The 11,219-nt window shown below is 30.4% G+C and overlaps 1 protein-coding gene across 2 annotated transcripts; it reads left to right on the top strand.

Annotated features, from left to right (window-relative positions):
• The first annotated feature begins 1,669 nt into the window (after positions 1-1,669).
• LOC9313229 lies at positions 1,670-5,216 on the top strand. Of its 2 annotated transcripts, none has more exons than XM_002875449.2 (9): positions 1,670-1,863; positions 2,648-2,823; positions 2,909-2,992; positions 3,141-3,711; positions 3,791-3,953; positions 4,093-4,221; positions 4,311-4,505; positions 4,590-4,712; positions 4,804-5,216. In XM_002875449.2, the coding sequence occupies exons 2-9, from the start codon at positions 2,673-2,675 to the stop codon at positions 4,927-4,929; spliced, it is 1,542 nt and encodes a 513-aa protein (XP_002875495.1). In that variant the 5' UTR covers positions 1,670-1,863; positions 2,648-2,672; the 3' UTR covers positions 4,930-5,216. The 2 variants fall into 2 exon arrangements, with proteins under 2 accessions (XP_002875495.1, XP_020881614.1); XM_021025955.1 differs by having other exon boundaries at positions 1,671-1,863; positions 3,144-3,711.
• Positions 5,217-11,219: the final 6,003 nt, after the last annotated feature.

Below are 11,219 nucleotides of genomic sequence, written 5' to 3' on the forward strand. Positions count from 1 at the left end.
AAATTACAAGCGGATTCGCCTTCGGTGTGCAGACCCAAACGCCATCGCTAAGTAGCAATGCAAAATTGTATTCATACAAAAACCATTTTACAATAAATGCATCTTTTTTTAAAGAATATAAAGTTGTATTCATACAAAAACTTTTGTCACATTGATGTGTCATTTTGCTAAATGCATTCTTATTTGTATTTTACAATAAAATTGGATGTTTAATGGTTGATTCTGGATTTTTATGTCTAACTATTAAGTTATTTAGAGTGCATTCATAGTTAAATCTGACTTGATCTAAATATAGATCTTAGACATTCATGCGAAAGTATTTGAACCAACACTTTTATGATTTAAAAATCATTACTGGCCAATAACAGTTGAGTTTAGGGTGTTTAGTGATGTTAATGTATTTATTTTATCAATTTTAAAACCCCAATCTTCCCAAACAAAGCAAAAATATACTCTAATTAGGTAATTAATTTAAGTCAAATTTACCCAGTTTGACTCAAAACTTAGCAAAAATAACTAGAATGACTCTCAATCCAGATGGATAACTAGACTAACCCAAATTTTATGTAAAAAGACTATTTAACCTTTCATTATGCCATTTCCTTTAAAAATAAAAACCAAATTCGTTTTTTTTTAATTAAAAATCAAATATGACATTTAATTTTAATAAGTCTGCTACATTAAAATTAAATCTGCCATATCCTAATTTTGCAGATTTTTTTAAAAATTGCCAAACATAATCTTGTCGTGATAAGATCCCATAAATCTGTCATGATAGAATAAAAATCTGTCAAAACATGAAAAAATCTGTTGTCACTAAATAGGTCATTCCAATAATTTATTTTTAATTCAAGAAATCTGCTATGAAACACCATATTTTTGTGAATTAAACATAAATCTGGCATAACATAAAAAAAATATGTCATAACGTTAAACATATCGGTTGCGACTATATGTCATTCTAGCAATTTTAATTTTTTAAAAACAAATCTGCTATAACATTCCAGATTTTTTGTTAACATTAAAAAATCTGTCATAACGTAAAACAAATCTGTGAGCACTAAAAAGTCAAACTAGTAATTATTTTTTATTAACAAATCTGCTGTATTATGACAGTTTTTTTCCAAAAAATATAAGTCTGACGCCACTAGAAACAAAAATCTGCTACATATTATAATAAAACTGTCAAAATTACGAAAGTCTGAGACGTCATCATAAAATAAGTCTGGCAAAGGAAAAAAATCTGCTAGAAATTAAATATCTGTCGTAACCATATTCAAATAAGTCTGTGAGAGGAAAAAAACTGCTGTAGAAAATCTGTCGTAGACTATTATGTCTGTCAGAGAGAATAAATCTGTCACAACGACGCCCACAGACTTTTAACGGCAGATTTGGTTTTTCGAAAAAATTTCACCCACGTTTCCAGAAAAATCAGAGGGTATTATTGACTTTATTTTTTTTTCTAACAAAGAGACAAAGGGTATTTTGGTCAGAAAAATAACTAGATTAACCCATACATTTTATTTTAGTAATTAAACCTTATTTTTGGGTCAAACTAGTTTTTTTCCCTTAATTTAATCCTATAATTATCAAATAATAATTATGATTCCAAAATATCTTTGCAATTAAAAACCAAAAAAAAAATTCTCTCTCCTCGCTCTCGTTTCCTCTCTCTCGTTTCCTCTCTCTTTCTCTTCCAACCGAGAAAGCAGACAAAGGAAAAGCTAAATCCGTGACCCGGATCCGATATTATCGGGTTTTCAAAATCTAATTCTCTTATCTTCTTCTTCTTCTTCCTGGGTTCTTCCAAAAATTCAATTTCACAAAAAGGGCACTGCCCTTTATCATGCCTAAAATTCTCAGGTACCCAAATCAAGATTCATCGATTTCAATCTCTTATAAACTCATATTCTTCTTTAAATTCTCCACATTGTGAATCATTCATGGGTTCGGATCTTTTTTGATTCAGCTACGAATCAATCATGATATTGTTTTCTGAATAAAGTTTTGATTTTTAATAATTAAAGTAGATGTTACAAAAAAAAAAGTTTGGTTTTTTATTTGATAAATTCTGTTTCTTGTTTCTGCAATCTTCAAATTCAATGTTTTTCTGGTTGATGTTGACGTTTTAAAGTCATATGTTTATGTATCCACTATCTGAGAAAAAAATGTTCTTATATGAGAAACTGAAAGTGATTGAATTTTACCAATTAGTGTATTGTAATGAAGATATTGAATTTTTGGTTTAGGGGTAAATAAACAGTATTAGTTTTGTTCTTTGAGAATTCTCTGTTTGTTTATAATCTTTGAGATTTTCATATGAGTATAGTTTTAATATTGAGATTTGTTGTTGTTACATGTTATTGTGTCCCACTTACTCTTGTAATTGGTTTTGTTGGGTACACTTTTGAGCTGGCTACATTATTTATTTTATAGTTGAGAGATCTTTGTATTGACTTGGTTGTTGATTCTTTAAACTTGGTCCCAATGTTAGTAATAAGACAGAAAGAAACAACTAGTTTCTCTATGTGGGGATGCATTTGTCTTCAATTATCTTTATTTGAAAGTTGTGTTTATATGTTGCAGGTTTTTTAGAAAGCATTGGATTTCTTATTTTTTTACTTACATTACATGTTTCTTTGAACAGGATCTAAATAAAACTATAGAAAAAAATGGGTGGATGTGTGTCAACCCATTCAAGAGCGATTAGGCCTCGGCGGAAAGGCCGTCGTAGATCTTCCAAACACTTTTCTAAAGTGTCTGATATTGTTCCTCATTCAAATATTAGAAGGCCTAGTGACGTTGGGAGCCGCGTTTCTTTTGGTAGTAGTTCTGTACTAGCTTATGGTAGATCATATAATGTTGTTAATTAGAGTAGATTTTGACATTATAAGTTGTTTTGTTGCAGCTATCTCGCAAGATGATGCATGGTTTGACTCTGTTAGTGTTCTTGATTCGGATGAGGATGAGGACTTCATCAGCTTACCTGAAGGTAAATATCAATCTACATTATTTTCAGTATTTATGGAATCAATATTGTCAGTGTTCTTGTAAAAGCTCATTTGAAATCAAATATACACTCAGAGGAACAATTTGTTAATGTTGATATGGATCTGAATTTCTTTTACCTTCTCTCTCAGCAGAAAACGTACCATCAGCGCCATCAGCGGGTGGTGCGACGGGTAATATACCAAATGGTCAAGTAGTTCAATTTGAATCTTCTTCGTGCATTGTGGATGGGAAAGGAAAGTACGAAGAATACCATGAGACTTACTTGAAGATAGACGGGAGTAAAACCGAGAAGTTTGTGTCCAAAGGGATGTACAAGGATCCTAGTGGTCTCTCTGTTCTTACTGGAAACAACAAGAAGAAACTAATGGACCATGCAAGCTTTAAAGGTTTGAAGGAACAGAAACGGAACTCTCAAGAGAAAACCCTGAGAACCAGTCTGAGTCGATTGATGCCAACAGTTAGTTTCAATGACAAGACTCTAAACTCACCCACATCTCAGAAACGAAAATCCGCTGTTTATCGGCTTTCCTTCAAGAGGAGGTCGTGCGATGGTGAGGAAGTTACTGAGCAACGTAAGTTGTTGTACCGTCCAAAAGCGGGATTCACAATTCCTTCCTCAGGCAGAGAAAAGCAGTCCAGCGGAAGTTGGTGTGAGATACCACCTTCAACTTTTAAACTCCGTGGAGAAACCTATTTCAAGTAAAACAATCACCACTCTGTTTTATGTATCTATACTATATACCACTTTGTCTGTAACTGCTGAAGATTGATGTTGCAGAGACAAAAAGAAATCCCCAGCTCCAAATCAGTGTCCATACACTCCTATTGGCGTTGACGTGTTTGTCTGTCCAAGGAAAATTGATCATATCGCCCAACACATCGAGCTTCCAAATATCAAGGCCGAGGCAAAGCTCCCTGCTCTTCTTGTTGTCAACATTCAGGTAACCACCACTCAACATCAACCTCTTCGTCATCTTTGATTTGTTACTAACTTTTGCTTGTGTTTTCATAAGAAGTGTGTATTAGCGTTTGATATGCATATATGTGTAAATGATCCTGACCTATGTGCCTCACTGACAGTTACCAACCTATCCTGCTGCAATGTTCCTTGGCGATAGTGATGGAGAAGGCATGAGCATTGTACTTTACTTTAAATTACGAGACAATTACGAAAAAGAAACCTCTCAGCAGTATCAGGACAACATCAAGGTTTCAAACCCTTTCCTTTACATTTCTCACATCCCATGATTGATTTGAATGCTTACCTGGTTTTTTTTTTGTTTTCGATTTCAAAACAGAAACTTGTCAATGATGAGATGGAGAAGGTAAAAGGGTTTGCTAAAGACAGCAACGTTGCTTTCCGTGAAAGGCTTAAGATAGTAGCTGGACTTGTTAACCCCGAAGATCTAGCCCTAAGCTCTACTGAAAAGAAGCTTGTACAGGCTTACAATGAAAAACCCGTCCTCTCTCGTCCTCAACACAACTTCTTTAAGGTTCTAGCACCATCAAAACCTCTTAAAGACACCAAATTAGTCATCTTTTGCACCTAAGTAACGATTGCATTTACCTCTCCGCAGGGTCCAAACTACTTTGAGATTGATTTGGATGTACATCGATTCAGCTACATATCACGAAAAGGACTTGAAGCATTCAGAGATCGACTGAAAAACGGAACTCTTGATCTCGGCTTAACTATCCAGGTATGATACAAAGTATATGTAAACCGGACTATGATCTTTTGTTCTTGAAGAAGATAGTAGATAAAGATCTTGAATTTGGAACATGAAACAGGCTCAAAAACCAGAAGAGCTGCCGGAACAAGTCCTATGTTGTCTAAGGCTGAGCAAGATTGACTTCGTTGACCACGGTCAGATCCCGAGGCTTTTGATCCCGGAGGATGGGGAAAATCAAGTGTAAACCTCATCTTCTATCTTCAACCTTTGGATGAAGAAACCAACCCGGAAGACAAAAGCGAACCAGAAATTTTCCATCTCGCCATTATTTCATCAAAATTGTTGTATATTTCTATATTATGTACATCTATCTATCTTAATATATATATTTACTATAACTTATATAACGGTCATAATGCAAAACTCTTGAAGTCATCTTCTTGAGTTTGCCCTTTGTTGTAACTTGCAACTCTGTTACCTCAATTATATCGTGTGTTATTTATGAATGTGCTGAAATATCATTTGTGCCTATTTACTTCGAATTTAGAATTGTTTCTATCATATATTGTTTTTGGCAGCACTGTTTGAATTATGTATGATTTGATAAGGTAAGATATGTTCAAAGGCTTTTTCCGAGGCGCTATTTTGTTGTGGTATTTTCGACGTTGTCGTATCCGGGAGAAATGTGTGGTTCATAATGTCTTCGACATGGATCATGTCTTACCGGTTTGGTTGCCTAGGAACTCGTTTATTGTAGGGGTCGGCATTTTAACCGAACCAAACCGAACCGAACCAAGCCAATCAAACTTAAACCAACCCAAATCAAACCCAAGCTTAGACTCAAACCATTCGGGTATGTTTCTTCTCAATGTATTAATTTAAATAACTAAATATGAAATTTATTAATTAATTAATTAATTAATTAATTAGATTAATAATAATATTAGATTAATAATATAACCCAATTTATTAATTTAAATAGTACTATAACCCAATGTATTAATTTAAATAATTAATTAATTAGATTAATAATATTATAAATAACTAAATATGAAATTGTTCATTTGAATTATTTTTTCATGGTGAATTATTCAATTTTAACTTAGAACTTGAACTTGTTGCTTAATTATTTTAAATATTATCAAGTTCAATGTTAAAGTTGAAACGACGATGAACTAAAAAATTTAGTTTTGTTATATTAATTGATTTTTTGAACCGATTTAAAACAAACCGAACTAAAACCAAACCGAACCGAACATTAACTGACCCAAACAAAAACCAAACAAAACTAACTTCGGTTGAGTTTGGTTAGTGTTTTACGAAACCCAAATAAACCGAACCGAACCAAACCCAAACCGAACCCGAAGTTAAACCGAATTGCCCACCCTAGTTTATTGTGAAGTAGTCTCATTTCAGTATAAAAGGAACAGCATACTGTCATTTGGGTATTTGTCGACTGTTTCAGTTTGCAATTTTATTGAATATCTAACTCTTTGCTTTTGGGTTTAAAGTTTAACGTTTTAAGCATTTAAAATCCAATTCTAAATATAGATATTAGTTTTTTTTATTGATCCATATAAATATCTATATATAAATTTTTGTAGTACAAATATGAAATAAATCATAGAGTTAGCACTTATTTACAAGAAAATGTCATTATAAAAAAATGTTTATCTTTTTTTTTTTTGTCAACGTCATAAATGTTTATGTTTTAATTCATATAACAAATTATTTTCGAAATTTTTTTTAGAAACTGTGTCTTCCAAATATGGTATCAAATTGATTTTGTTTCTAAATTTGATTAATTGCTAATTTCTTAAAACATCTCTACCTAATTAAACATTAATATATGATTCTTCTTTCATTTTTATATGATCATATATTTAATTTATATTGAATTTATATAAAATACATATAATTAATAAAATAATAGATTTTTTCTACATATAATGTAATTCAAAATTTTTAAAAACGGACATATATTATTTAATAGATGAAAAAAAAATATGTATACAATGTCACACATTGCTTAAAAAATTAGGCAATGGTTCAGAGTCATACTATAAAAATGACGAAAATGATTCTAAATACAAATGAACAGGAAGCATAATGGAATCTAAAAGTTTCAAAATATTATAAATTTAAATTTTATCAAAAGGTAAATATTATAATTATTCAAACTTTATATAAACTTAAACTTTATAAAATGTTTTAAATATTTTAAAAAACTAAAAGTTTTATGAAGTTTCAAATATTTTAATATCTAACTTTATAAGAATTTATAAGAAGTTTAAAAATTATAAATATTTATAAATATTTAAACTTTATAAAATGTTTAGAGTATTTATAATATCTAAGTTCTATAAAAAAAGTTAATATTTTAACTCTATAACAATCAATATTAACAAAACAAATATAACTTAAAATTTAAAACTTTAGTTTAAAAAAACTGACCCGCAATGTACCAAGGGTAAATTTTTTTGATACAAAATAATATCAAATTATTATAAATGCTTCCCAATATTAACACTATATCATTTCTACTCCTAAAAATCTTCTAATTATGTACATCAATAAAAATTAAAACATTTAAGTAACAAATACAACAACTTAAAAATAATATTTATATATATCAACTATATTAATTATAATATAAAATAATTAAGAGAAATAGTTTTTATAATATAAATTTCAAAATCTAATAAATTATAAATTATTATATAAAATACATAAAATATAATTTGTCCCGCAGTGTACCGCGGGTTAAATCCTAGTATTGTTACAATATCCATGAGACACATCTCTAGTTATTTGTAACTGTTTTGCATATATAATAAGTTCAGTTCATATATATATGTTTTAGGCTGTTCAAATATATCTTAAGCGCAATAAGAAAAATTGTTGAGTAACAAAATTTAATTAAATAATATGTGAGTCGATTCGTTGTGATTTTTTCATCTTTAATAAGATATAATTATATTTTCTATTATATTAGTCGAGTACATCTTTAGAAGATTTGAATTGGTTCTTTACAAAACTAGAACAATTCTTAGTATATTTTTAAACTAATTTTATTTGGAATAAAAATTTCAACGAGAATATAACTGGAATATACCTAGCATTTTTTTTCTATATAAAAATTGATCACATCATTAAATTATCTTTTACAAAGAAAAAACTCTTCTGCGTCTATGTTGCTATTCATCTTTTTATTGAGAGCCACACAAGCGTTATCAATAGCTATGTCAGAGTATCTGAACCATCTAAGGATATGCCTTATCGCATCTAAAGAATGACGTATCTTTGGTAACCAACGGAAAGTCATGGTTTTAGCCTTAAATTTGGTTTCAGTTACAAATTATGTACATATTAACTTATTTTTTGGTTGAAACAACCTTGATATTTAGAGATACTAATAGGTGAAAAAGACAAAATCAACAATACCACTCTATTAGAATCCCAAAAGGAGAAAACAAAAATGGTTAATCGAATTTGAAAAAAAAAATTCAAACAAAATTAAAATGACAAATTAAGGCGTTGAGTTCAAAGATATAATCTAATAGGTGGAGCAAAAGAAAAGCTACTGGGAAAAGATAAAATCTTAAATCTGGTTGTATAATTTATACCAAAATTAGATCTTGTTCTTACTTGGCTCCTAAAATGCAAATATCTTTTTAAAATTTGAGTAAAAACCATGGATGAGATGAGACGCATGTATTCCTCTATAGAACTATTTTTGAAAAATATCCTAAATTTTTGTTTATTTTTGAAAAATACATCCCTTTAATTTTCTTAAAAAAACTATTATTTTTCAGTATTAAGTGACTCAAATATTTCAACTAAAACTTAATAATACCTTATATATCAATACAAGAAAAACAAAATGAAATCTCTCTTATTTGGTACAACAACCTTTTGGTATTGTTAGAACTAATATTGAGGTAACTTGGGAAGCAAGACAGCGGACCAAGCCCGTGAAGCCCAAGCTGAATAATATTCTAGAAATCCTATTGTGATAAGGATTAAGAAATTTAGAATATTTACTTATTCATGTTTATCTATTTCCTAATCTAATTAGATTAAATCTAAATTAGTCTCTATATATATTGTATCAACTCCATTGAAATCAATAACACATAATAAAGAGTTTTCCCCCAAATCATTCTCTAGTTTCTACATGGTATCAGAGCAATCGATCCTTGTGGATCAAAGTTAAAACGCTTCCGCATTAGATATTTTGTGATCTCATCTTCAAAAGAGATCATGGTGAAACTCACTGGAGACGTTGAAGACGTTGACGACGTTGAAGACGGCGAGGAAGCCGATGAAGATGATTATGATGTGGGGTTAGGTGAAGATCGTTGGTGTTCTTAATTAGAAGTCTTTTATGGTTTTCAAGTTTATTTAGTTTATTTGGGGTTTCTCTTTTAAATGAGTTTCTTTTATTTGTTACAAGAGGCATAATTATCGGGAGAGTTTTTTTCTACAAAGTTCATGATTAGAATTTTTTGGGTTTTCACAGGTTAGGTTTTTTGGGATATATTCTTAAGTTTTAGAATTTTTCAAGTTTGTTAAGTATTTTGAGTTTGGTAATAGTTTTACCATTACGGGGGAGTTTGGTTATAGTTTAACCATTAGTATAGTTTATTGGAACACTCATGTTTTTAGGTCATGTTTAGTCTGAGTTATGGACCATCCAAGATTAGGATGATTGTTTGTGGAGCAGCATAATTTGGGTCCACGGGATGTATTCCCTTTTACCAAGACCAAAGACGAGCAAAAATTCCACCTCTATTTTCAAGATTGAAGCTTATACCCTGAGGCGTTTGTTCACATGATCTGTCCATCTTCGACATATTGTCCACGACATACGTGTTCTGCTTTGTGATTGCAAAGTTTGCGTTTTGCGTACCACGTTTGCCGTGCGGGAGAGTATTGAGGTAACTTGGGAAGCAAGACAGCGGACCAAGCCCGTGAAGCTCAAGCCGAAGAATATTCTAGAAATCCTATTGTGATAAGGATTAAGAAATTTAGAATATTTACTTATTCATGTTTATCTATTTCCTAATCTAATTAGGTTAAATCTAAATTAGTCTCTATATATATTGTATCAACTCCATTGAAATCAATAACACATAATAAAGAGTTTTCCCCCAAATCATTCTCTAGTTTCTACAACTAAGAAGCTAAGATCTCATTTAAAATGTACACCAATTAATAATTTGGATGAAGAAACAAACAAACAAAAAATCATCCAGAGCCGGCTCTGTTCGCTATTATTCATAAAAGATGTTGTATTTTTTTCTAGTATGTACATTTAAATATATATTTATTATAACTTATATAACGGTCATATATTTATTGTAACGTTCACTCTTCTACCTCAATTATACTGTGTGTTATTTATTAATGTGCTTAAATATCATTGGTGCCCATCCGAATTTAGATTTGTTTATATTGGCTCTGTTCATTTGCTTGTCGTTCGATTGAGCGGCAGCGATTAGCGACAACGATCAGCGACCAACGACAGTATGTGTTGTTTGTTTGCATGTTGCTGGCGACTGTCGTTAGCGACTGTAGTTGTGTTGTTCGTTTGACTGTCGCTCTAAACAGTCGCTATATTTTAAAATTTTAAAATTAATTTGATTTATTTTAATTTAATATATTTTAATTTAAAAAGATTAATTTGAACTTAATTATATTTATTTTAATTTAATAAGATTTATTTTAATTTAGATTTTATTAATTTGATTTATTTGAATCTAATTCATTTTAATTTAATTATATTTAACTAAGTTTAGTTTTGATTATATTTAATTGAGTTTAGTTTAATTTAATTTAATTTAATTTATTTTTGATTATTTTATATATTTTTTTATCGCTAAGTTGTTGGTTTGCCTGTCACTGATTCAGCGACCAAAAGCAGCGACTGGTCGCTAAAACCAGTAACTGGTCGCTAAAAATTTCAGCGACTGAAAATTACGGTCGCTGGTCGCTGCGATTGGTCACTGAACCAGCGACAGACAAACGAACAACTTTATTTATTTTTATTGTTTTTGGCAGCACGGTTTGAATTATTCAAGTGTTTTGGCATTTTCAGATTTTAAAGTGTAAAAAAAGAAGAAGCCTAATATGTATAATTTGGTAAGGTTAGATTAAGATCTGATATGTTTAAAGGCTTTTTTCGAAACGTTAATTTGTTGGTGTTATTTTCAACCTCACGGTATCCAGAAGAAATGTGTGGATCATGATGTCTTTGACCTGGATCATGTCTTACCGGTTTGATTGTCTAGAAATTCATTCATTGTGAAGTAGTCTAATTCCATTATAAAAGAACTAGATCCTGACCCGCACCGTCGTGCGGGTTGTAAGTTTTGGTAAATGGATTTGCTTAAAGTTTGTAATGATATTTTTTGAGAAATTGTTAAAAATGCTCCTTTTTCAATACCCCTTTTCAAAAATGCCCCATTTGAGAGTCCATTTTTAAGTTTGCCCTCTTTTAATTTTAATGACCATTTTACGGTTTTACCCTTA

This window comes from Arabidopsis lyrata, assembly GCF_000004255.2.
Source record: "Arabidopsis lyrata subsp. lyrata unplaced genomic scaffold ARALYscaffold_5, whole genome shotgun sequence".
Taxonomy (NCBI): domain Eukaryota; kingdom Viridiplantae; phylum Streptophyta; class Magnoliopsida; order Brassicales; family Brassicaceae; genus Arabidopsis; species Arabidopsis lyrata.

Excerpts from the sequence above, each read along its gene's own strand:
- LOC9313229 (XM_002875449.2), top strand. The coding sequence starts at position 2,673 with ATGGGTGGATGTGTGTCAACCCATTCAAGAGCGATTAGGCCTCGGCGG. Across the intron at positions 3,712-3,790 it reads CGTGGAGAAACCTATTTCAA|AGACAAAAAGAAATCCCCAG; the intron begins GTAAAACAATCA and ends TTGATGTTGCAG. Across the intron at positions 3,954-4,092 it reads TTCTTGTTGTCAACATTCAG|TTACCAACCTATCCTGCTGC; the intron begins GTAACCACCACT and ends CCTCACTGACAG.